Source organism: Muntiacus reevesi, chromosome 2 (genome assembly GCF_963930625.1).
Source record: "Muntiacus reevesi chromosome 2, mMunRee1.1, whole genome shotgun sequence".
In the NCBI taxonomy this organism is placed as follows: domain Eukaryota; kingdom Metazoa; phylum Chordata; class Mammalia; order Artiodactyla; family Cervidae; genus Muntiacus; species Muntiacus reevesi.
The window spans coordinates 136,270,974-136,298,163 of record NC_089250.1 but is presented as its reverse complement, the minus strand read 5'-3'; the positions used below and the strand labels follow the sequence as shown (position 1 = coordinate 136,298,163).

Below are 27,190 nucleotides of genomic sequence, written 5' to 3'. Positions count from 1 at the left end.
TTTATGAAGTTTATGCTAATTTGGACATCTGCAGCACATTTTTTTGCTTAGTTCTAAGTCAGATGAATGGTACATTGCAGTTGTGGACTTACCTTTTTGCCTATGAGTTTGGAATGTAATGGACCCCTACAGAAGCCAGAAATCACATTGATCCGACTCTTGTACTTGAAATTTAAACCTTTTCTTCTTGGGTCTTCTTCGTCTGTTGAATCTTGGCTATGTTTTGACATCATCTCTGGTCATTTTCTGCCTTACCTTCTCTGGCCAACTGGCTCCTTTGCTGTTCCTTGAGGTACACAAAGTCTTCTCAGGGTCTTAGTCTTTTGCCTGAAACCATCTTCACCCAGATTTCTAAATGGATCGCTCCTCTCTTCCCATAGACAGACTCTGCTGAAATGTCACCTTCACAGAGAGATCTTTCCTAACTTCCGTATCTCAAATAGCAGCCCCTCTGTTCCTTTGCTCTCTAGTCTTCACCCTCATTTTATTTTTATTTTCCACCCTCATTATTTATTTTTCCTTATGATAAGGCATACTTATCACAACCTGAAAAAAAATTATATGTGTTTTTTGTTTTCCAGCTTGGAATGTAAATTTTATAAGACCAGGGTTTTTGTTCTCTGCTTTATACTCAGTACCTCACACACCAGCATCAGTGGCTAGGCCTCAGATATTTGCTAAATGAGTGGATTTTATCTTTGCAAATGATGAGTTCATTACTTGTGCAGAGAGAAGTAGAGTCCTTCAAATGTTAGAGCTGCCCTAAAGATCATCTCATTCTTAACCAACCTTTATTTTAAACCGGGACTCAAAGAGCTGATGTGTCTTTTGCTAAGAGCACACAGCTCTTATTAGACAGACTTGAACCTGGCTGACCAGTAGTATATACTATTTCACCTGGTGAATTATCAAAAAAGTAATCTTTGTTTTGCTAGGGTGTGTAATTTGTGGGAAAGGTAAATAGATTTAAACTATATAGTCTGATAACTTATGCTATTATTTGCAAGGCTGGATTTTATATAAAATTAGCAACTTAAGCTATATGATCCATGGTAACACTTTTATAGCTATTAAAACTGAAAGTGATCCTTGGTTTTTTCCTGAGTTCTTCTCTTCTGTTGGTCACACTTAACTAGCTGGGGCTATTTCCAAAGAGCTGGTTTAGGTGGAGGCTGTAGGTCTGAGCTGCCCTTTAGCTGTAGCTTAACCAGAGGATTCTGCCTTTTGGGTGATGCCACCCTGTTTCTGGACATGAGTGCATTGCTCTGTAGGCAAGGTCTTTGACTGCAAGGATCAGAGAGTTCTCTTGTGCTGCTTCAAATTAGGGTTATGGTTATGAGGAACAAGGAAAGCCCCAAAATAGGAGCCATGATACAACCAGGTGTCATGGAGACTGTGCTCGAGGGTGGCAGGCTGCAGGGATTTGAACAGTAGGCACTATTAATTCTTCCTTGTAGTGTTCCACATTATCATGAGTCAGCTCTCCTCTGCATATATGCTCCTTTCTGTGCTTCCAGCAGGCAAATTGATTTCATATTTCTAGTTGGAATCCAGAGAGAGGGAATCTGATCAGTTCAGTTCGTCTTTTAACTCCTTGCTGTAACATAGGCCATCCTAATGGTAGTGACCTTAGAATCCTTGCTGCTGCTGCTGCTAAGTCACTTCAGTTGTGTCCAACTCTGTGCGACCCCATAGACAGCAGCCCACCAGGCTCCCCCATCCCTGGGATTCTCCAGGCAAGAACACTGGAGTGGGTTGCCATTGCCTTCTCCGTATAATCCTCGAGTGCTTAATAAAAAATAAAGCAAATGGCATAGTTCTGCTTCCTTGAGCGTGGTGCTGTGCATGTGGGAAGATTAGGTTGGGCATGGCAAACTTTTGTGACAGTAGATGTGTTTCTCATAACTTCCCTCATCACCTCCTGGGAGAATAGCCCACGTCCAAAGTTGCTATTACTGGAGCGACAAAAAAAGTCTGCCTACCCTCACCCTCTACCCGTGGTTCCTTACCAAGCAGCTGCTCCCCGTCTGCCAACAGTCTCACCTCCTGTGGTGGGGCTGAGGCCAGGGAGAGGAGCTGGCATCTCCTGGGCAGTGAGCGCAGCTGCACTACCCCTGCTGGCAGAGACCTCTGGGGCAAAGGCAAGGCCAGAAGCCAGCTGCAGATGTTGGACAGGCAGTTGACCACATGGCTCTGAAGCTGTGTGGAAACGTTGGTGGTTCTGGCATCCTCAACCACACGAAAGCCCACATCGGCCCCAGCAGTTCAGGTGCACAGCCAGGTAGACGGAATAGGGACGGTCATGCATATTTGTGCAAGAGTGACCCGTGGGCCTTGCTCTCTGACTCTCGCCCACCTTGAGTAAAGTATGTACTTCTAAGTGGCCATTTCTGCTGATCATGTATTTTCTCCACACTGGTCAGGCCGACTTAACTGCTAGTCCTTGTGACCAAGGTCATGCAGTCGTGGAAGTTTACACAATACCAACATAGTTTGTGAACCTGGCATAAACCCTGCCACGTAGAATTCACACTGACTTTGAACTGACTAGCTAAGCAGATGCTGTTTAAGGAATAGGAAAGAGAGTTCTCCTTGAAAAGGGCAAAATAGGTCATTGTGAAGCTGCAGTGGGCTGGACTCACAGCATCTCATTCCTTTTTCCTTCAGTTTGTCTAAATCTGGCTTTTGAAAGGAAAGTTTTCAAACTTCACATTTTTTTTCCTTGTAGCGTAACTTGGATGGAAATAATTCAGTGTTGTTTTAGGCCCAGATTCCAAGTTTTTCCACCTTCTGAGTTACATAAACTGATCAAGTTGGGAACCTAATGGAGTTTTAGCCTGTACTTAACCTTTTGCAGTTTGTAAGCTTTTGAGTAATACTTGGCCTTTTTTTTTTTTAAGCATAGTTCCTGGCTTATAAAACTCATAGTCTCTGATGAGTTATGAACCCTTTTTTAATATTTAATTGATAGAATTTTCATTCCCAGGATGAATTTCCTTATTAAAAAATATGGAAATTGCATTGCAGAGCAGCAGGAGTGGGCTTTTTGTTCTGTTTTGTCCTGTTTTGACAGATGGAGCAGTTATATTGTTGCTTTTAACAGCCTAGCACACCCTCAGTTTAAACTGTTCTATTAAATACCTCTTTCTTTTGCGTTATATTACAGATGTAAGAGTTAGTGTTTGATTTTAAAACATTAATAATCTGAGAGACTGTATAGAAACAGAGAGTAGGAATGTACGGACCACGGAACAAAGCCAAGTAGCCACTTGAATAACACAGACACCGTGCCCTCTGTCTTGGCAGGATCTGTTGTGCTATCCCCAGGCAGAGGTGTTGGGAAGGGGCAATGTTTATTAAATTTGGAGAAGCCATAATCATGTCCAATGAGAACTTTGTTTTGGAGACAATGAAATGTAGGAACCAAAATGCCAGGTGTGAATTTGGTAGGCTGAGGCAGAGAGAATGTTTTAGAAGAGGGTGTGGCTTGGGGCAGGACTTGCTGACAAGAGTTGGGATAGGGCTAAGACCATGAACCAGCAAGCCCAAGAGAGGATGTGTCATTTGAAAGAGTTCAGAATGGGAAGCCGACTGAGAGGATCTGGGGAAACATCTTGAAAGCTGAGAGCACAGACTTGGGTTGTCTTCCAAAATAGAACGGATAGACTTCATCTTGAGAAAGGGAAGCCGTGACACCAAGAAAACCTCTTGGCAGCAGCATTAAGAGCTCATCAGAGGAGTGTTAAAGTGCACAGAGAATTTAGATTGTCAAAGTTCAGGCAGTGTACAAGCAGGGTCGGACTAAAGCTTCATCTGCAGGGAAGTGTCTCCTGGGTTAAAATGGAGAATTTGCCAGTTTTCTAATGAGACAGAACAAGCAGTGGGACAGGAACTAGATATTTGTGGACTCAGTCGTGAGCACCAGCAGTTACCAGCTAGATGATCTTGAGCAAGTTATTTAATCCCTGAACCTCAGTTTACTCATCTGAATTAGTACTATTTATTGTCATTAAAAGGATTATATGAGACAGTGTACATACGCATCAGTTTCATAGAGGTTAAATAATATTAGTGTCCTTCCCCCAGTTGAAAATATGTTGCTCAGTAAAAACAAAACTGCCCAACTAGTTTGACCAGTTCCTTCCCACACCCCCAGTCTGATCTCAGTTTTCTTGGTCAGGTGCTTGTTGGAACTGACGGTGACTGGAACTGACAGATCTGGCAGACTTCACAAGGACCTCTTTATATAGGGAATGTGTGGTTATGTAAACGCAGCAGACTTGAAGCCCAAATGCCCCAGGTCACTGCCCTGGACTGCAGGACTTTACTAAGAACACAGGAAGCAGACTGCCAGTTTTCAGTTCTGAGGTGGTTCACTACCCATCAGACTTTTCTTGTCCACTCTCTCCTTCCTCCACACCTCCTGCCAAGCAGCAAGCCCACCAAGCAACAGTTACTAGTGTAATAGAAAACACAAAACAGTCTTGAACGAAAATGTTTTCCCCTCAGCTCTATGTAGCAAAGATAGCCAAAGAAATATGTTTGGTTCTAAATCTCAGGGAAGTGTTTAGGAATCCATGGGCAGTACCTGCTGAGCCATCTCTGCATCTTAATTAGGCTAAATCCTTCCCTTGGAATGTCCTCCTCCAGTTTTTCATGTAAGACTTGTCTTATATACTACCACTGACAGAAAGTCTTCCCTGATTTCTTCATCCATGTCTTCTTCACTGAAAGATCTGTCTTCCTTCTATGAAGTCCAGCTTTTAAAAATACATTTTAGAAAGTACTTCTAAGGGCCCTGAATGCTTTGTTCCTAGGTTAGCATTTTCTTGATACTTATTCTTCATGATCTTCATGTATTGGTTTATAAATTTCTGGAGTACAAGGATTTGCTCATGCTAGAATTCCCCTGCATTGCCTAGGGTGTATAGTAAGTGTTCAATACATCTTGGAGGTCAGATGTTCTCATCCAAGATGGGGCTGAATAAGGAATCCACTTAAGAGATCTGCCATGTTCTCCAGGCAGCAGGCAAGGGGTGATGAGCTGCTTCATCCTTTTTCACCTGCCACCCCCAATCATATACTCTTAACTAATAAACTCTACTCCCTGGTTTCCAAAGAAGCCAATCCTTTGACCCTTCCAAGTCTTGGCCTATGCTGTCTCCTGAACTTGGACTGCCATTCCTTCCTAGAAAAGCAATTATCCTCCAATCCAGATACACCCTTTACGATATGGCTTTCCTGATGTTTGGGCCTCTCTGCTACATTTGTTTCTCCTCAGTGTTTTATACGATATAACCCCAATCTGACACTTTTCTTGTTCCTTAGTCACTTATTTACAGGTTGAGTTTTTCCAGGGCAGGATTTCTTTCTTGGCTTATTTATCTTCATAGCTTCAGTGCCTAGTGTCCTACCTTGAAACTCCTAAATATTTTTGATTCTGTTGAATTGAATCCAAAGGCAAAGACTCCTGAGGCAAACCAAGTAAGTCCTCTGACCTCAAAGCCAAGGTCAGGGAGAATGTTTGGAGCAGACTCCCTGTGCCAGAAAACGTCTGAACCCACACAGCTGTGGCTGGAGAGGTGTCCTTCAGGTCTGTCTAGGAAGGTCACAGGAAATCAGGGAGCCTGGGTTCTGTGCAGGGAATGAGATCTGTCTCTGTCCAGACCTTGGATCCTTCCTTCTGGTGCTGATTTCCTGTCACCAGAAACTGGCCCTCCCTGGTCAGTCACCATTTTGTGAATGCAGCTGCAGCTCAGGGCACAGCTGTACAAGTTGGAATTGTTTTCAAACCATTTTAGTTGATAACTTAAACATATAAATCATTAAGAGCGTTAGTTGATTTTAAGAAATATTAGGTCTTTCAAAAGATCACACACTTCTTTAGAGATTGAGAGAGCATATTACCCTCTTTGCCAGAAAGACCTCGTGGTTCTAATTTTTTTCCACAAATTTTTATTTTGAAAAATTTCAAAGCCTACAAAAAGTATGAGTACAGTGAATGCCTGGATAGCCTTCCTCTAGATTCGCAAGTTAGCATTTTGCTTCATTTGCTTTTTCTTTTTTCATGTCAGTATGTGTATATGTATGTGAAAGTGTTAGTTGCTCAGTTTTGTCCAACTGTTTGCAACCCCATGGGCTATAGCCCGCCAGGCTCCTCTGACCATAGAATTCTCCAGGCAAGAATACTAGAGTGGGTTGCCGTTCCCTTTTCCAGGGGATCTTCCTGACCCAGGGATCAAACCTGGGTCTCCTGCATTGCAGGCAGATTCTTTACTGGCTGAGCCACCAGGGAAGCCTGTGTATGTATATCCACCTATATTTATTTGTTTTTGGCTTCTCTGGGTCTTCCTTGCTGTGTGGGCTTTCTCTAGTTGCGGAGATCTGAGGCTGCTCTCCAGGTGCCATGTGTGGGCTTCTCATTGCAGTGGCTTTTTGCGGAGCACGGGCTTTAGGGTGCGCAGGCTTCAGTAGTTGTGACTTCTGAGCTCTAGAGCACAGGCTCAATAGTTGTGGCTCATGGGCTTAGTTGTTCCACAACATGTGGGATCTTTCTGGATCAGGGCTCAAATCCGTGTCTCCTGCACTGGCCAGCAGATTCTTTACCACTGAGCCACCAGGGAAGCCCTTGTGTTTTTTTATGAATCGTTTGAGAGTAAGCTGTAGACAGTAAGACTGTCACCTCGAAATACTTCACTGTATCTTCTGAGAACAGGAGGTATCCAGATTGTTCTAGTCATGTCTTTTAGAGTTTTTTCTTTTAAAAAAAAAAATCCAAGATCTGGTCAAAGTGTAGCCATACATTTAGTTGTTATATTTCTTTTAGTCTACTTTAATTTAGATAGTTTCCTAGGCCTTTTGTCTTTTGTGTCTTTTGATGGGTTCATGTTGGATGCTCTATGGACTATCACTTAATTTGAATGATCGGTTTATTTCCTTATAATGAGATGCAGGGGAAACACTGTTAGCAGGTGACATGCTGCACCAAGGACATAATACGAGAGGCACATTAAGGTCAGTTGGCCCTGTTGTTGGTGACGCTCAGTGTGATCATTTGGTTATGGTGTTCTTGGCCAGGTTCTTCCTTTGTGAAAGAACCTTTCTGTCTCTTTGCAAATACTAATTAATCTTTGAAGTGATACCTTAAGATTGCATGAGTAACTTGTATCTCTTCCCAAATTTACACAATGGTTTTAGCATCCACTGAAGAATCTTGCGTAAGTTGATGATTACTATGAGGATGATGTTCGTTTTATTAAAATCTAATTTAGTGAGATCTGCTGTTTAACTCCCTCAAGAGCCTTCTTTCTAAATACGTTACCTAAAAATACGTTGAAAACCGATGTCTTTACTAAATATGAAAATTTGATTGACCTAAATAAAATTAAAACTAAAGTTCTGATTATTTTGAAATTCATCATTTTAACTTTTCTTAATAGAGTTTTCTTTAAGCTGAGATTGTTTGGTTTTATAAGCTCATAATATAGTTTCTGTGGGCTCTAGGGTGGATGTATCTGCATTGACCTTAAATTGTAGGACTAAAGCACAGGTGACCACTTCCTGCCACTAAACCACTGTCAAATGATCCCTGTCACAAAAGTGACAAATAATAAATAGGCGAGTACTTGTTTGCTAGTGGTATTAAAATTTTTATGTCATCATTTTTATGTGAGACAGTACAACTTAATGAATAAAGAATGAGACCACCGGAAGCTGACCTAAGTTCCAATCCCAAATTTAATCCTAGGTTTTAATTTGAGGTATCCCATAACTTCTCAGAGCTTCAGTTTTCCTCCTCTGTAAAATGGTAATAACAGCAACTGTATTTACCTCAGAATTACTATGAGGTAAAGTGTTTATTTTTAGCAAAGAGAATCCTGTATTTTAAGCACTTAATAGCTGGTGTTTGTGGTGGTAAAGTTGGTGGTGACTGTTATTTGTGCTAGAGATCAAATATAAAAAAATGTAACATGAAAAATTATGTATTCAGGAACTTAGGAAGCTTTGTTTTTGAAAGGTAGCCAAGAACATTTTGGAGGTTGTGGTAATGCATTTTCAGGTGTTAAGGGGGAAAATTTTTTAAATGTATCCTTCAAAAACTTGGCCAAATAAAATGGAATTATCCCCGTAAGTCCCTGCCCTCATGCTATACCTGTTTCCCCAGAGAAGCGCATTGGTCAGTTCAGGCTTGTCCCCAAGTCCGTCACAGCCCTCCTCTTCCTCTCCAGCCTCTTTGGCACTAGTGGGAAAGCAAGCAGTTTCCTGCCGCCCACTCTGCCCCTAACCCAGGGTGGGGATGGTGACCATGCCAGGAGTTCCTACTGCTTCCTCAGAGCCCAGATTTCCACCCTCAGACTGGCTCTGAGTTGAGGGCCTCCGATAGCTCATCACACTTCGTAGGTACCTGGGTAAGAAGGTCACCATTTCGGAAACTTGATTTTTATAACCCTATAATCTCTTGGCTGGCTCACATGGCACGGGATGATGGAGGGAATTGTAATTTTGAGGCCAAGGTTTTTTTTCTTACACCTTTCAAACCAAACTAATAGAAGAACCTGCCATCATCGTGACAGTTTGAGTTTGATTTTTAGGTATAATAGGCTTTTATTTAAAGACTGTATTAAAATCAACAAATAGTACCACATTGGATCATTCTGTCTCCTGACAAAACTAGCTAATGATATATGAAAGCAAATATTCAGTTACCTTATTGTTTGTTTACAGTAATTTTTCAAGCTGTCATTCAAAAACCTTTAAGGTTTTCCTTTAGTATCTAGATTACTTGCCTTTATTCACCAAATGCTTACAAATGCAAAGAAGAGAGTGTATCTCATTCATTTGAACTCTGATTTTTATAATGAGACCATATGTAGAACTCAGTTTAATTTTACATATCACAGGGACTTCCTTGGTGGTCCAGTGGCTAGGGCTTCCTACTCCCAATGTAGGGGAACCACGTTCGATCCCTGATCAGGGAACTAGATCCCACAGGCCACAGCTAAGACCTGGAACGGCCAAAATAAATAAATATTTAAAACATTTTACATAACACAAAAATAACTGAAAATGCAATAAAAGAAAAATTGACACTTGCACAATATTCTAGTTTTCAAAGCACCTTACATATGTCATCTCACAACCTTCATCTCTGTAAGATAATCAGGACAAATAACTAGTTTCTTCATTTTACAGGTAAAAGAGACAAGATTCCTTGTCTAGTTCTAGTTCATGATTTCACCACTTAAGTGGGTATTGGAACAGTCACCATCAAACAAGTCACTTAATCACTCTTCAGGTTTCTTTTTTTTCTTTCTTTCTTTCTGGCTGCTCTGGGTCTTCGTTGTTGTGTGGGGGCTACTCTTCATTAGGGTGCAGAGGCTACTCATTGCGATGGCCTCTCTTGTTGCGGAGCACAGTGTATAGTGGCACTCAGGCTTCAATAGTTATCTTTTGAGGGCTCTAGAGCACGGGTTTATTCGTTGTAGCACAGGGGCTTAGCTGCTCAGCAGCATGTGGAATCGTCCCAGACCAATGATCAAACCTGTGTCCTCTGCGTTGGCAGGCAGATTCTTATCCACTGAACCACCAGAGAAGTCCCTCTTCAAGTTTCTTTAACTGTAAAACAGAATTTAAAGTCGTGCTTGCCTCACAGAGTGTTGTGAAGTTGAATCAAGTTAATATACATAAGGCACTTAGAAACAGTACCTGGTGCATAGCAGATGCTCAATAAATGTTAGCTACTATTATTACTACACAGCTAGTAAGTATGAGGACTAGGACCCCAATCCAGGCGTGCTGACTCCCTAATCCAGAGCTCTGTCTCCAGTGCCATGTGGAATTTGCCTTTTAGTAAATCATTGATTTAATTTCCATCTTATGTTGACCTTATTATTCTTGAAGGCATCCTTTTCTGCTTTGTTTGCTTTGACCTCAAATTTCTGAAGATCAAAAGGGGAATGTGTTTGAAGTTTTCTTCCTTCCTGATTCTTTTTTAATCCTCTGACTTCTTTTGTCGTCTGGGTTTGGTTGACCTTGAGGTATCAGAAGGTGTTTTAGTAGGTAAACGTCTCATGAAGTTGTTTTCATGGGTTTGTTGGGGTGTTTCTGAATTTTACTTTGGTTGAAAGGCCTGGGGTAGGAGGCAGGGTTGGCTGCACTTGAGTTACACCCCTTCTCTGTGGTGCTAAGAGAAAGTCTGAGAGTAGCATTACTGAGAGTAGCAGCTTCAGGGAGTAGAGATCATTTGTTGTAAAAGAGCCATTCTGAAGAAATTGGTAAAGTATTATGGCATATTCTCTGGGAAAGGAAAAGAAGTTGTAGATCTTTTTCCTGGTAATAACATTTGTTAACAGGGTTTTACTTGTGATTCTCAGTTGTTTTTACTCTGTCTACCACCAGTGTTGACATTTATGGCTGTGAAATAGGCCTAAGTGAAAAATCTGTGTACTTTTGTGGTAGCTACTCAGCTGCTATGGGGCGATACCCTCCCTTTCCTCTGATGCCCAAGTTGAACCCAGTGTGGGATGTGATGCAGAAGATTGTAGGAGGCAGGCAGCAATGTACAAGAAAGGTGCAGCCAGCTCCATGGCCCTGCAGAGGCAAGGAGCTAGCTGAGCTTGTGCACTGAGCTGTCCCATCCCCAGGCCTTTTTGATGTGCCTGCTGCACTTACTGTACACAGACGGGGTCCTCTCCAAAAACAGGATGTTCAGTATGCCTCTCAGGACCTTTATGGAAGATTTGCACCAAGATTTAACTTGGTGAGGCAGGAGGTTTGAGAAGATGTGCTGAGACCTCCTCTTTGTGATCTTTGCATTTTTTTAAACCCACTGACCTCTAATACTCTCCTTGGCAAGTTTAATTAATGTTCTCAAATTAAATGAAAACACTGAACTTTGAATAGATTCCCTGGGGCTTCGTAATCATTTGATATTATTTCCAAAAGAGAGAGGGTGTGAAGAAATGACGTATTATCCTTTCTGGTTTTTCAGTTAAGTTTGATTGTTCTTGCCTGGCCACCTGCTGAATCCTTTAGCCCATCCAGCCTGGAAGCGAAGCCCAGGAAACAACTCTGGGTCCCGCCACGTAGGCAGTCTCCTTCTCGTGGCTCCATACCCATTCCTGTGAGCCGGGTGCTTTTCCTTGGGTCCTGTCGTCTGCCTGTTGCGTTGGCCACTCCTGGTGTGCTGCGTCATGGTTGATCTTTCTCCTGTTGTGTTTGCTTGGATGCTCTGTATAGTAGATGAGGAGTTGGAGGAGAAGATAAAGAGTACCCATTAGTCATTGTCCACTGCCACTGTCATTACATGCTGCTCAGGACTCCAGAGAGCTTCGCTTCTAGGCCAGTCGATTAGCTTCTTTGATGTGTGCAAAGCTTCTGAATGTGGTGGTTCTTATCCTCCTTCACCACTTAGATCTTTCTGGCCCTCAGAGTGCCAGAGGAGGGCCTTAGTGCTGATGATTTCCTTTGAGGTCACTAGCAGGACTGGGAGTAGAGGTGACAGCTGAGAGATTTAGCAAAGCTAAAGGGATTGTGGAGAGGTCAGACAGTTGAACTCAAGTTTAGACTAACTCATGACGGACCTTTGCTTAGCTGCCAATGTGGCAGCTTGTGCCAGAGCTGGCCCCTTCAACACCTATTGTCCTCTCTGACGTCTTTGCTGATTCTCTCAAGTCAGCTTCCTTGCTTGTCTGGGCTCCCACAGTACTTTATATTTCCATTTATCTCCCTCAGCTTTGTAGCAAGTAGTTAATTGTTTTAAAGTCTGTTTCTTTTACCATGTATGTCTCCGGACAGCTGGAACTTAAGTCTAGTTCCTCTCACTATTCCTCATAATCCACAGATTGTGTGTCGTCTGTAACAGTTGCTCAGTAAATCTTACTGAATGGGACAAAGCTCAACATGTCCATGGACATCCTGCAGCTCATGTCCATGTTTGCAGATCATGTACTCAGCTGTGAGGCAGGAGAATATCTTTGAAGAAATAGAGCATCACCATCAGACATAACATAAAGACAACACTAGCCTATTGCTGAGCTTCTTTTTTTTGACAACTTTCATTGAGATATAATTCTCAGTTCACGCATTTAAAATGTATGGTTCAGCGGTTTCCAGTATGTTAACAGAGTTACGCAGTCACCAGCACAATAAATTTTAGCAGATTTTCATCATTCCCAGAAGAAACACAGTATCTATTCCCTCCACTCCCCCAGCCCTGGACAGTAGACCACTAATCTATTTCTGTCTCTATAGATTTGCCTATACTGGGCATTCCATAAAATGTATAGTATTTTGTGCTTGGCTCCTTTCAGTTAGCATAGTGTCTTCAGCATTCATCCAGGTTGAAGCATGTGTCAAGCCTAGAGCTTTATGGAAATTGGAGGCCAGGTGATGCTTGTTTCAAGAGCAGTTGTGGCTCAGGCCACTGGTGAACCTCTTGTTGTTGTTGCTCAGTCACTAAGTTGTGTCCAACCCTCATGAAAGTTGACCAAGCCTATATAATGAAAATTCCATAGATGTGACCTGAACTTGCTTCCCTGAGTCATTTTAGAAATTAAGGTAAAATTTATGAGTATCTAATAGAGAGAGTGCGAAGAGTTGACTCATTGGAAAAGACCCTGATGCTGGGAGGGATTGGGGGCAGGAGGAGAAGGGGACGACAGAGGATGAGATGGCTGGATGGCATCTCCGACTCGATGGACATGAGTTTGAGTAAACTCCGGGAGTTGGTGATGGACAGGGAGGCCTGGCATGCTGCGATTCGTGAGGTGGCAAAGAGTCAGACACGACTGAGCAACTGAACTGAACTGAATAGAGTGCCTGGCACATGAGGGTCTCAGTGACTATTTCTTCCCTATGTCCCACTTCAGGTTCTTAGATTTTAATAAGAACTTACCAAAGTGAAACAATAAATGAGTTTTTAATTGGTACTTTGAGTTTAATTTACTGATTCCTCCCCCCACCCCTTTGTTTTTGTCCCCCCCAAGGCTATGCCTTTCTGCTGTTCCAGGAGGAGAGCTCGGTACAAGCTTTGATAGACGCCTGCCTAGAGGAAGATGGGAAACTGTACCTGTGTGTGTCAAGCCCCACCATCAAGGATAAACCAGTAAGTAACGTGCAGCCAGCTGTTGCTTTTTCAGAGCATGTATACAATCAGAATAGCTGATCACCTTCTCCTTGTCATGAGAATGCTGGGAACTAGGATCCTCTTATACCCAGGGTGACTTCGCTATGTGGTAGTGCTGGATTGTTGTTGACGGGGAGCTAATAACAAATTTCTCAGTTTTTGGTTTTATATGTTTGGGACTGCATGTAAACAAGTGTGCCCTTGTCTTTCACTTTACAGTTCTTTTAAGCTAATTCCTATTCAGAAACTCTGAATTGAAGTAAATAATGCCCTTAGTGGTTTTGGCAGCTGGTTTCTGTCATTATTTCAGATCAAGGGTAGGAGTGATTTATTTATTTTTTTAAAAAATAAAAGATCATAATCTTCAGTGTTTATGTGATTTTGAATGCAAAGCTTTGTGCTGGGTGGTACCCACAGCTGGCTAAATAGAGCCTTCTGGGCCAGGAGCTTACACTCTAGAGTGAATAGCTTCAAACAGAGAAGGGGTGGGGAAAGATGGGGAACATGGACCCAACGCCATAAATAATGCACACTTCTACAGAATTTGTGGTTGAGTCTGTGGTTTCTGAGCCAAAGAGTGTGAGTGAATAAGTCAGTGGGTGAGAAAGGAAGACCTTTCTCCTGACAGAGGGGATATCAGTGGAAAAAAGGCAAGACTGTTCAGGGCAGAAGAAAAAACTTGAATAATACAGCAGAAGTAAACCCCAGGAGGTGGGGAGGGGTAGGGAGGCCTGGCGTGCTGCAGTCCATTGGGTCGCGAAGAGTCAGTCATGACTTGGTGACTAAACAACAATGATCCCTAAGGAGGTTGGGATAGGGGTGAGACTTGTGTGTCAAGGCCTGATACTCAGAGTGGGAAATAGAGTAAAAGCAGTAGTGTGGACTAAGGGGCCAGGGCACATGTTTACCACGGGGCCTGTAGCATCCCTGTAAGACTTAAAGAGAGGTGTGGGCTTGGTTATCAGCAAGGTTTACTCTCAGAAACATGTATGGGGCAGCAGTTGTGGTCAGATGTAAAGCTCCCAGTTTGAGTCTTGGTTCTAGCATTTAAATATCTGCTTGACGGCATAAGTCACCTAATCCTTGCTGCATCTTGGTTTCCTCACCGATAAAATAAGAAGACCAATAGTTCCTCTCTGGGGTGTTGAGAGGCTCAGATAAGAGGAAAATGTGCGTGAAAGCATTTGATGAGGTCGGGTACTTGCACAAACAGTGCTGCTACTCCTACGTGGTGCTAGAGGACTGGGGAGCGGAAGATCAGCGCTTATCTACTGAGCAACATCGTTTGAAAAAAATGGAACAGGGTTTATAATTGTTTGCAGAAGAATGATGCCAGGACTGGCCACCTCTAAGTGGGAGAAGCCAGCATGTAAAGCAGGAGAGAGAGTTACTGAGGAAAGGAAACCCTGAGTCATGTCACAGTGATTGATGTAGAAGAAGAGGCAAGGATTTCAGCAAGTTTGAAAGTACCTCTGTAACTTTCCATTTCTGGGGCCATTATCCAGTTTCTATAACAGCAGTAAACAACATTGGATAGGGTAGCTATTCAGGTAGCTATCCAGAAAAACAGTAGAAAATAGTAGGTTGGGAAAAAGAGTAGGGGGCCTTTGTTAACTTTGGTCTTAATTTAAACAGTGTGGAGAGGCTGTGTTGAGGGAGACTGGAATGGGAGTGTGTTTCTTCTGAGATAATAATAAGACAGCTGCAGTAACTTGTAAACCTCTTTGGAGTAATATGAAATTAGACAGACTGAACCCAATTTGGCAGGGTCAGATGTCAGGGGAAAATGGTCACCCTTCAGAGAGGCTGCCACTGACACATCAGTGGAAGAGGTGTGGGGGTGAGCTCGGCAGTATTAAGGTGGGGTTGGTTGTACACTGTAGAAGGGGATTTGAGATATGTTTGTATCTATCAAATGACAGAGAAGTAGAGGTACATATTGAGAGAGTTATACCCATAGGAGATAAAGAAGCTGTTGAATTGAGGGGAGGAGCCTGGAAATGAGTAGACAGAGCTTGTGTACCTTAGCAGGGCTGTGTCCCTTGCTGTACGGGAGGAGGTGGATCATGTGCTTGATCAGGGAAAGCTCACCCCAGACTGGACATCCCTGTGAGAGGGGATGAGCAGACAGAGGTGGTATGGAGGCAGCACCATTACTGTTGAATACTTTCATGCCAAATATGCATATTACCCTTGGTATGAAGGACTTTTCAAATTAAATAGTGTAATTATCTGTTTTGGAAATGTTTATCGGGAAACTAACTTCCATTGTTTGTGTCTCTACAAATTTCTTCCTTATTGCAGTTTCTGTTTTCTGAGCTCAAATGAAGCAGTTTTATTGGAGCTTGGTGAGTTCTGAAAGGTGGCTGCTGATCACATATTTCTTTGACCCAGGCATACTCAGAATTTCCAGCATAAGCAATTTAAATAAAACTTAGCATGGGAAACATGGAAGTCCCCAAATGCCTATAATTCTAATGAACTGGATCCCATTTGGGGTTCTGGCTCTTTGGCTCCATTTTTGAAACCTTCTCTTTCTTGGCGTTCACTCCACATCTTCCACTCCCAGCCTTATTTGGCCATACTTCCCCCCCATTCCTACCCCTCTCTCCCTGCCCAGATTTCAGTACATTCCACCTCATCTTGGATGCTCCCACAGAAACTGAGAGCTGGGTTGAACCTTTGGGAGTAAATGAGGACCTCGGCAGTAGCTCTAGGTAAAGTCAGCCTCTAGAGGTCACTCACCAGACCAGAGCTTTGACTCTCCTGCTTTTCCTGCTTTTTAGCTTGGCCGCCTTTCAGGTTCTTAGTGCCCTCATTCTGTTGTTGAGTTCTGTCCAATCCTCCCTGAATTTCTCCTGGGAAATATACCCCATGTTCCAGAGGGATCTCACAGATTTTCTATCTTTTGCCTCTCCCTTCTCCACAATCAGCCTCCCGCTCCCTTTGTGTGGATTAGGTTAATCACATGCTTTTCCTAATACAGTGCCTGATAAAAAGCTTTCCCCTTACTTACCCTTTCTGAGATTGTGTTTGTTTTTTAACTCAAATGAATCTATAATTAGTGGATTTCAGGTAGTTCTATTTCTGGTCAGTGATTACCTTTCATTAAATGACTCCTCTCAGACTACTCTATATATAGGTCTGATCCTGAAAGATGACAAAAGAAACTGTATTTATGGCCTGATAATTAACCCCTCAGTCTTTTTTTTTTATAGTTTTTATTGGAGTATAGTTGATTGACAATGTTGTGTTAGTATCAGGAGTACAGCAGAGTGAATCAGTTATCCACGTACATATATTCACTCTTCTCAGATTCTCTTCTCATGCAGTCCATTACTGTATTGAGTAGAGGATCCCTCAGGCTTAAAGAATGAAAGACAAATTGGCAAGAGCAGGAGTAATTGCACAGTCTCTAGATTTGTGTGTGTTCTTCCCCCTCCTCTGGCAAGAGCAGTTCCATAGCTTACATGTCCCAGGCATCCCAGAGGACAGCTCTGTCCTTGTCCATGCTTCCGGTGAAGGAGGCAGACACTGACAGTGGTCCCTCTTGTTAAGGGGACTCTACTTTTTGAATGTATAAATAGGCGGAACCTGAAGGTTCAAGACAGCAGACTGATAGAAGAGGAAACCTGAGAAGGTCTAACAGATGGAGGGGCTGAAAACGGTAACCCTGAAAAGGAGGTGAGGAAGAAGACGTCATGATTCTTAACTTCTAGAACACTTTGGCCGGAGATATGGGCTAGCAAACACCAAGGGAGTGTCAGAGAAGTTTCTGAATTCCTCCTCCTTAAAGTTTATAGCACAATCACAATTTATAAATATCCTAAAACTTGATGGATCGACATTGCTATATATTTTAAAAACTGTCTTACCAAACTGACGTGTGCTTATGTAAGGTCAGTTCTTCAGGTTATTGTTCAGGCCATCCACTTAAAACTAGAAAGACAAAAATTGAAAAACAAATGGTGGAGGGAAAAAAAGGAAACTGGAAATAGAAGCTGGTTTATTTCTTTAATTTTTAATTCTACCTAATCTATCATTCCAGTGTCTCCTACCCCCATTTATATATCAGAGGAATCTCTAGAATTTTTTAGTCACTTTTTAAAGTTACAAAAATAACTGGGATTATTTTGCCTAGGATTTAAGACTTTTCTAGTCTGACTTCAAATTTTTTTCCAACCTTAACTTTTTCTGCTTTCCTCCTGAACCCCATATTCCAATCAACTAAAATATTTCTGCCCCCATTTCAATTCCTAATTCCTACCCTCATTTTCAGACTCCTCTCAAATGTCATCTCTTTTATGAAGCCTTCTCTGATCACTGCACCATCCGATAGTGAATCATACCTTCTATTATAGCTATCTCCAGCCCACATATAACTTTAAAAAATGCTGTGCCCTCCTTTTTCCCTTCAAATCATATTTGAGTGCCTACTAGGGGCAAGGCCTTAGTATTGGTTACTGTGAATCAGAATACTTTGAATTAGACATAAAAACAAGTGTTCAAAAGCTTTATAGTATAATGAGTAGATTTTTTTAAAAAGTGTGTAAGTACACAAATTTATAGAGCCTGGTGAATAAAAGATTCTCAAATATTTGTCAGATTAAGAAAAATAATGACTATAATGAAGGTAAAATGTAGATTAAATATTTTGAACAATTCATATATACCATGAGTGATGAAAGAAAGCTTCTTGGATGAAGTGTCTCTTAAATGGGGCTTTGAAGAATGAAGGGAGTTTGGAGATTGACCAGAAGTGTAGAGATCTGAGGGAATAGACATTTTGGAGAAACATAACAGTATGAAGACAGAAATGAGAAATAATGTGGTGTGAATGCAGAACACTTCAGATGGAACACCAATATGTGAAGGGAATAGAGGGAAATTAAATTGGGAAAAACAGTTAAGGGCTTATAGGGCAATCTTGATTGATGGCCTCAGTCCTTGGGTTTTAGAATATTTGCTCAAACTCTTTCATTCCCCACCTACTACTTCCTAAGACAATAACAATAATTTTATCTTGACTCAATCAAATCTGGTTTTGTGTACTATCTCAACCTTGGAAATCTTTAGCACTCTGATCTTCTTGATTTATTTATTTGTCCCTTGGGTCCTCAGCCTAAATTCCTTCTTTGGGTACCTCCCATCATAAGAATTTCTCCAAAGAAAGAATTCCTCCTCTAAAATGAGAGAAGTACCTCCTATTCATAAGTCCTTTTTTTTTTCCCCTCCCTGAATCTCTGAATTTGCAGATGGGTCCAGAGTTTCATAGTGCTTAAGTCTTTGAAAGTTGTTATTCCTTTCTAGAAAGGCCTAAGAGATGCTGCAGTTGCAGTGTACAAGATGGTAACCAGGGGATGAAATAGCCAACCCCATCCCCTAAAGGACTGTATTCAGGGTTTTCCAAAGTGTGTTCTGAAGAACACTTGTCTCATCACACACTAGTCTGTTGAGAGGATCACTGACAGAAGGTTTGCTCTTGATAATAACAGGTGTTGCTTACTGGGCACTTTTGTAGATTTTATATCCGCTTTCTCCTTTAATTAAAGATTTAATAGCCAAGAACATTTGGGAAACATTGATATATTAAAGTTCTGAGGAGTTTTGCAATAAATAAATGTGTTTAAGATTGTTTAACCCAGCATATTATATACCTCTCTGGGGATTATACTTGTGAAGATTCTGGTGGAATTAGTATTCCGTGAAGCTCGCTCAAAGAATAGGCTTCGTCCCAGGAAAAACTTAGGTAACTTGAGCTTTTATGTGTACATTCCTCTCAAGAGTTTTAGTGAACAGCATGCCAGGGACAACATCCTTGCCCTAGCACCATGGAGCTGAAAATACACATTTATGTAGCCATTGGACAAAATTGTCTGGCTGCAGAGTACGAGCGCCTGAGGCTATGAACCTAGAAGTTAAAAAATAGCTGACTATAGTGCCAGTTTCATTGTTAAATCATTTTTGAGCTTTTCTAGCTGCTGGTTTTGTTAGTAGCTTTAAGAAGAGTCTGTGGGTCATTTCTTAATGCATTGAGAACAGGCCATATGAGATTGGAAAGGAGAGAGATTAATCGCTCACAAATAAAAATGTATTTTGACTTTTGAAGGAAACAGACTTTTTGACTTTTTGCGAAGTCTATTTGTGAAGTCTAACTATTTGACTATTTGCGAAGTTTGACTATTTTGACTTTGGCAAAGTCTAACTATTTGCGAAGTCTTAACTGTTTGACTATTTGCAAAGTTTGACTATTTTGACTTTTGTGAAGCAGAGCTGGTGGCCAGTGGCCTGGAGGACAGGGAGCCTTGCAGGCACACGACATCACTGCAATGGAAAGAGTGGCTATAGACTTGGGGTCAGAGAAACCTGTTTCAGTCCTGAGTTGGTTTCACACTGACAAGTTTCTTTGTCTTTAAAGTAGGGATAATTTTATAGCATAACAGTTATGGTGAGTTTAAATGTGACGGTGTGTGTAAAATGCCTAGCACCATGGGTCAGTGTAGGTGCTCAAAAGTGCTAGTTTCTTCTTTCTTTCAAAAGGAAATCATCTATTATGCTTATACTTTCTGAGTGATGTGGGAACATCAGAAGTGGTGACAAGCACTAGGTAATTCTGATCACTGAGTGGGTCCCCTGGTGGCATCAGAAATTTTCACAAATTAGGCCCAAGCCCTGGGGCACCCACTGGTGAGCAGACATACTATAATTCCATGTCTCTGGAAGGTAACTTTTGGTGGAGCGAGGAGAGTGATCAGGCAGCTATAGAGGGACAACTGCTGGACAGGTTGGTTCTTAGAGCACCACTGTCTGCCCCTCGGGAAAACCTTCATTAATTCACCATTATACTAAAGAGCTCAGAGCACTCACTAAGGCTTGGCTACTGTGCTGAGCAGTCAGGACCCACATGGAGAAGTGGTCTCAGCCTTAGAGGCCCCTGGAGTCCAATGGAGAGAAGTAGCCATGTAACAGTAAGTGGAGTAAGGAGTCAAGGTGCTATGATGGAAGTATTATAGACAGAAGTTGGGTGGGGGAGCCAAACAGCAAAGTGATCAGGTGTCCCTGGGGGCTTCCCTGGTGGCTCAGATGGTCAAGAATCTGCCTGCAATGTGGGAGACTGGGGTTTGATCCCTGGGTCTGGAAGATCTCCTGGAGAAGGGCATGGCAACCCAGTCCAGTATTCTTGCCTGGAGAACTCCATGGACAGAGGAGCCTGGAGAGCTATAGTCCATGGGGTCACAAAGAGTCGGACACAACTGAGTGACTAACACACATGTAGGTGTCCCTGAGGGGGTCTGGAAAACCTTTAGCGGGAAGGTGTTTCCTTGAATCTTATGAATGTTAAGTCCAGATATTAACCATATCATCTAATTGATAATGGCTTTATTATATCAAGTGTAGAGCAAGAAAGTGTACATCATCATTTTCGGGGCACAATTTATGCATGTTCTATTTTTGTACTGGGTGCCCTTATGAAACAGTGTGCAGAGTGCAACCGAATTGTTCAGCAATAACTGAAGGTCCCAGTGGAGCCGGTGGTTTCTGCGCATCAGGCTCTGGAGCTTGGCAAAGATGGCAGCAGTTTCCGTCTTGTACCTGCACTATTTCCGGACACTGGTGGTGGGCCTTGGAGCATCCTAGGACGGTGTAAGAGAATTTCCTGGGATTACTTTTGGCTTCCTCTCTAGGAAGAATCCTGGCTATTTTGCTGAGGTTCTCCGGGGCCAGCAACCCGTTGGTGTCTGAGGAATAATCTTCATTTGCTTTGAGTCCCAGTGGAGTTCTGCCTGGTGGCCCCAGACCTGGCCAAGGTATGGGAGTCATATCAAGGCCAATGGCTCTGAGCAGCTATTAAGTCCTTTCTGGCCACTTAACTGTAGAAGATACAGGGAGGGCATTTCCTTTTCCACTCCATTGGGTGGAGGACAGTATTTGAGAATATTAGGTAGCACCCGAACTCCTCAAAGGTGGCTGAGCTGTTTGTTAGGGCATTATGTGGTGAAAATTAGGTTGAGGTGAGATACCAAATGCGAAAATACTTTGAAGAGTCTTAACCACAATTATTGCCGTTATGACTGTTAGTTTTATAGTGGTCATAATAATAAAACAACCCCTTGCACCATGGATGAGATAAAGATGCCTCAGAAACCACAGACTAGCTTATCTGTGATACTATGGGGCACTCCAGTCATTCTGTGAGGTCTGTGATGCTTAAAATAGAACTGCTGACAGCTGGGGCAGGTTCGGGTGCATTACCACTAGAGCTGAGCTGTTGCAGCTGTATGTCCACAGACCTCGGTTTAGCTGACTCATCCTGGCTGTCAGAAGAGCTGGGATACTGCTTACTGGGGAGAGCAGTCCTGATGGTTCTGCGCTGTTGTTTTTCTGAGTCACGTCGATTAAAAGGATGATTGTAGGATTAGGGAGAGAAAAATGGAGACATTTTCCTGAAGAGCTTGAGTAGGAGTTTGAAGGGTATTGAAAAGAGGAAAAAGGAAATGGGGCTGGGTTGGGGGGATGCCGAACTATAAGCTTTATGGGTAATTTGTGGGAAAGAGAACAAATGGCCTGAAAGAGGGGTTTGGTCAGGTAATTTCCTAAACTGACCACCAGATTGCACTGTTGCCTCTGAACAGTTTGGTTGCTCTTTGGAGCTGCCTTGAGCCCAGCAAATGAAAAGGAAGGCGCCACACAGTAGAGCCCTTCAAGTGGTAGGTATTAGTAACCTAAGGAGAGGACCAGAGCAGGCTTAGGATGAGATGTGCAAAGTGAGCTCAAGATAACATTATTTGTTGGTAGTGGGTGCTTAGTAGCACAATCGTGTCTTGACTTTTTGCGACCCCCATGAACTGTAGCCCACCAAGGTCATGTCTAAATTCTAGGTAGTGATCTGAACTGAGAGAGTTCCAGAGCTATAGGGAGACTTGGTCATATTCAGAAACTTGAAGCCCTAAGACTTGTATTTAAAACTGTTCTTGCTAAAACTGTTCTTATCCTGTTATTAAAGATACAATAAAAATGCATTTTTTATTTAACTTAGTGGCTTTTGCAAATTTTCGATGACATTTTCTTTTTAGGAAATAATGTTATAGCACCCTATCAAAATAAATGACCTGCATTATATTTCTTAATTTTTTCCCCCTAGAACTTAGCCTAATCTTATCCCTATTAATGACTCTGTTTTAAATAAAATGAAATTTAAGTTATTAGGTTGGTACAAACATAACTGTGCTTGCAGACTGTGAATTTTAAATCATTATAACTAGGTTTAAGCACATCTTTATTAATCAAAACAGGAGCCATTACAGTCAACACATTTTTGCCAATGAGAAATAAATTTGCTTATTTCTACAGAAGAAAAATCCATGCTTCGGGATTCAGTGAACTCTTGGAAAGCATTTTCTGCCTCCTGCTGGTTGTAGAGGCATTTTCCCTGCACAAAGTTGCCAAGTTGTTTGAAAAACTGGTAGTCGATTGGTGAGAGGCCAGGTGAATATAGTGGATGAGGCGAAACTTTGTAGCCCGATTCATTCAACTTCTGAAGTGTTGGCTGTGTGACGTGCATTCAGGCAGTGTTGTGGAAAAGAATTGGGCCCTTTCTATTGATTAGTGCTGGCTGCAGGCATTGCAGTTTTCAGTCCATCTCGTCAACTGCTGAGCATACTTTTCAGATGTAATGGTTTTGCCAGGATTCAGAAAGCTGTAGTGGATCAGACCAGCAGCAGACCACCAAACAGTAACCATGACCTTTTTTGGTGCAAGTTTGGCTTTGGGAAGTGCTTTGGAGCTTCTTCTCTGTCCAACCACTGAGCTGGTTGTCACCATCTGTCATATAAAATCCACTTTTCCATCACACATCGAGAAATGGTTCGTTGTTGTTGCATAGAATAGAAGAAGATGACACTTCAAAAACGATAATTTTTTTGATTTCTGGTCAGCTCATGAGATACCCACTAATAGAGCCTTTTCACTTTTCCAATTTGCTTCAAATACTGAATGACCATAGAATGGTCAACGTTAAGTTCTTCGGCAACTTCTCGTATAATTGTAAGAGGATCAGCTTCAATGATTGCTCTCAGTTGGTCGTTAACTTCCGATGGCCAGCCACTGTGCTCCTCATCTTCAAGGCTCTCATCTCCCTTGCAAAATTTCTTGAATCATCACTACACTGTACGTTTGTTAACAGTTTCCTGAGACAAATGCATTGTTCATTTTGCAAGTTGTCTCTGCTGCTTTACGACCCATTTTGAACTCAGTACTAACTGTTGCTGTTACATATTAAGTCGTTTTAGATTTCTTGAAAGCTGTTGAAGTCACTTTATGATATAAATTCGTGTGTTTATGCTGTCAATCTTTATGTTTGGTTTTTGCCTTTATCCTTAAAAAGATTTTGCCTTTGGAGATAAGCATTTATAGAAAGCCAATTATCAAATCAGAAGATAAAAGTTTAGAAGACTAATAATTCCGCTAGAAGGTTTATGGTCCTCACCATAACTTCCATCGGAATACATGCTTAAAAAAGGAACTGAAACTAAGGGAAAACCATTTTTGTATTAATATTTTCTCTCATAAGTGCTTATGAAACAAAACATTCCTTTGTGAACTGTGTGATAACTAAACCTTTCTAACCAGAGATCACAGGCTGGAGCCTACAGAAATGATCTGGCCTGCAGTTAATTTTGTCTAGCCTGTACAAGTGACTTTCACATTTGAATGAGTTCCCAACATTCAGAAATCTTGGAGTTTCACATAAAAATCTGAATTTCTAGAGAAATGGAAAAGTCTGACAACACATTCGCAAATGATAAATACTAGCTGAGAGAAGTATCTGCTTCCTTTAAAAGGAGTGGTTTAACATGGCTGTATTTAAAATAGATAACCAACAAGGGCCTACTCTATGGCACAGGGAACTCAGCTCAATATTCTATAACAACCTAAATGGGAAAAGAATTTGAAAAAGGATACACGCATATATGTGTAGTTGAATCACTTTGCTGTACAGTTGAAACTAACACAACATTGTTCATCAAGTATAATATAAAACGAAATAAAAGGAGTGGTTTACTCCATAGTGTCACTGCCTGCCTACTAACTATTGTCCTGGTAACCTGACATATTTATGCTACCTGTCTGGCCCTACAGATGTTCCGTGCTGTGTAACCCTTGCTGTATGGTTGTGGCATGGGCAAAGGGCTCGTGGGTGGTGTCTGCCAGATAGCCTCTTCCTGGAGTCACCTTTGTAACCAGATGTGATCAGGTTTCTTCAGGAAGTGGTACTGGAACCATGTCAATTTCATTTAAAGTAATCGTCACCATTCTGGTGACAGCCTTATCTTTTCCTTAGGATGTTAGGGCTTTTACTGCCCAGCGTGTAGCCTATTCGACAACATAGTAGAAGAATTGTTTTACAAAGACATATAGATACACACAGAGTAATCACTGTGGATGTAAAAGTTGTTTTGCCAGGGGAAGTTTGTATTGAATTAAGATAGAGGTCTAATTTAAACATTTCTCAAAAATAATTATTAAAGAAACAAAGATAATAAAAAGTCCTTTTATTTATATTGTATTCCTTTCTACAAAATATTTGAGTCAGCTTACAAAGTATGGGACTAAAAGAGTAGAGAAACCTATGTGTTTGTGTGTGTGTGTGTGTGTGTGTGTGTGTGTGTGTGTGTGTGTGTCTTGGGACCAGAGAATTTATTCAAAGAGTAAGTCAGAAAGATAGAACATGAATATTAGACCCTGAGGTCTGAGAATAAACCGTAGAAGATGGAGAACATTCCTGAGTAAGAATGGTCTTATATTTCAGAAAGAAACTGAAGTGTGAATGAAACTTCTCAGTGCAAACAGTACCACAATATTTCTTGCCTAGCACGTAGAGTGTGCTGATGTTGGCCCGTGTTGACATTTCTCTGAATCCGCAGTGGTGTGAGCTTTGAGGAGCTGTTTTGTGGTGTCAGCTGGGAAATGTGGGTTTTGTGAATACGGTTAATCATTACTGTCTCCCTAGTCTTCTTCCTGTATTTTTCCCAAGAATAGGGTAAGGGAATGGGTTGTGTGTGTTGTAATGAAGGGGTGGGGAGGGTGTTAGAGGGAAGAAGAGGCAGCAGTGAAGCCTCTCAGCAGGCGGATTTGAGATCTTCTGCAGAGTTCTTTGAAGTAACAGCAACCTCCAGCTATTGTATGAGGCTTCCTTTTCTGTACTTCTGATTAAATGAAACCAGAACACTATGGATATTACACACAAATTGTTTTCATTTGTGAGCCATATGATTGAATTAAATTATCATAAAGTAAATAGAATTACCAGATCCTGAAGCTACCTTAACTACTCTATTAGGGATGAGACTAGAAGAAAAAAGGGCTCTGTACAGAAAAGGATTTGCCTTGTCTTTTGTGTGTTGACATTAGAATCCTTTTTCTTGGTATCAGGAGATTGTGTTTTTAATTAAACATTAATAAGGAGCCCTCATGAAGGCATTTGAAAATGATGTTTTATGGTATTGGTGAATCTGTCTTTGTGGTAAATATCAAGGGATTGATAATTTAGTCAAACAGACTAAATTTTACAAGGAAAGAACTGGATTTTTCTTTTCCCCCATGTGGAGATTTTATGGCTTCCAGTAACCGGTATAGGCAACTGTGTCATAAAAGCTCCAAAAGTTGTGTAGGGGGTAAATTTTGTAACAGTCATAATGAATGTGTAGCCTGTTTCTAATGAGCAATGCCAGTCTTGGAGTTGATTCAAGGTGTTTTGAAAGTGTCATTGGCAGATTTATCTTTCAAATAGAAGAACTACTGGATATAAGGCAAGCCACATAAAAATTGTCATATATATTTCCTTGCATTAAGTGTTGGTGGTTGAGCAATGGGAAAAGTGAAAAATTTTGTTGATACTAAGGAAATTAAAGTTCAGCTGTTTTGTTTCCTATCCTAATCAATGAGGTGAAAGGAGAGGCATGTTCCTTAAAAACCACTGCTTGTTTCTTCGCCCTTACAGCTGGCCTGCTTGAACACATGGCCAGCTGAGCGCATGGCCAGGTGGTTTTCAGTCCGTGCTGAAACTGGCCTTTCTGTGTGAGCGGGTTTTTTGGTGGTGGTTTTGTTTTAAGCTATTCTCTGATAGTTCAGTTATGGATTGAAAGGAATATGTTTTAAGGTTACGATTCTGGTGAAGTATTTTATACGATAAGGAGAGCATAGTATAAACTATGGACAGGGAGTCAGTCCCAGTGAAGAGACATTACCAAATAGAAAGAAATATGTCATAGAGATTTCTTTTCCTACTCTTTGAAAATTTACTTGAATTTCTAGACTTAACTTTATTTTACTGGATTTATTTAGGAAAATCAGATCAACCAAAAGTAGATAACTCTGTGCCCTTCAGTATTTGATATTGCTGGTAATTGTGTGCTAACTTGTTAAACTGTGTTAAATCATATTGCTGAAAGATAAATGTTTTCATTTTAAGGGGTGATAATTTAAAAGCCAGACATATAGATAATTTTTAGAAAATATTCTAAAAGTTCCTATTCTCTCTTTAGGTGAGCTCCTAAAAAGCTAAGTGCTATAATGTGACAGGTTATGAACAGTTAAACGTGTTAAAATGGGTCTTATTCAAAACCCAGACTCTTATCTATAAAAGGCTACCCTTTTTTAAAACCACAGGTGGTTTCTGAAGGTCTCATAGCATATGTCTAGAGATTACATTAACTAATAACTGGATTTTGTTTGGGTTGTGTATCTTGTACAATGCACAAATCAGTGGGTTTATCTTTAGTCACCTTATTCTCATTTGGGGTTAATGGAAATGAAGTAAGGACCAAGTAAACGACTTTTTTTCAGGTGCAAATTCGACCATGGAACCTAAGTGACAGTGACTTTGTAATGGATGGTTCACAGCCTTTGGACCCCAGAAAAACTATCTTTGTTGGGGGAGTTCCACGACCCCTTCGAGCTGGTGAGTGGAAATAGTAACACCACAACAACAGAACCAACAACAACAATCCCCAGTGTGTTTAGTCTTCAGTATTTTCTAGGCTTCACAGTCTCCAAAAAGAAGGC

General features: G+C 41.4%; 1 protein-coding gene across 6 annotated transcripts in view; it reads left to right on the top strand.

Moving 5' to 3' along the window:
- CPEB3 (cytoplasmic polyadenylation element binding protein 3) overlaps positions 1 to 27,190 on the top strand; it is a 194,286-nt gene that overhangs the window by 127,215 nt on the left and 39,881 nt on the right. For all 6 annotated transcript variants that reach the window (XM_065922913.1, XM_065922910.1, XM_065922912.1 and 3 more), the window contains exons 7-8: positions 12,987 to 13,105; positions 26,972 to 27,086. In XM_065922913.1, coding sequence (XP_065778985.1) covers positions 12,987 to 13,105; positions 26,972 to 27,086 — 234 coding nt within the window. The remainder of the gene's footprint in view (positions 1 to 12,986; positions 13,106 to 26,971; positions 27,087 to 27,190) is intronic.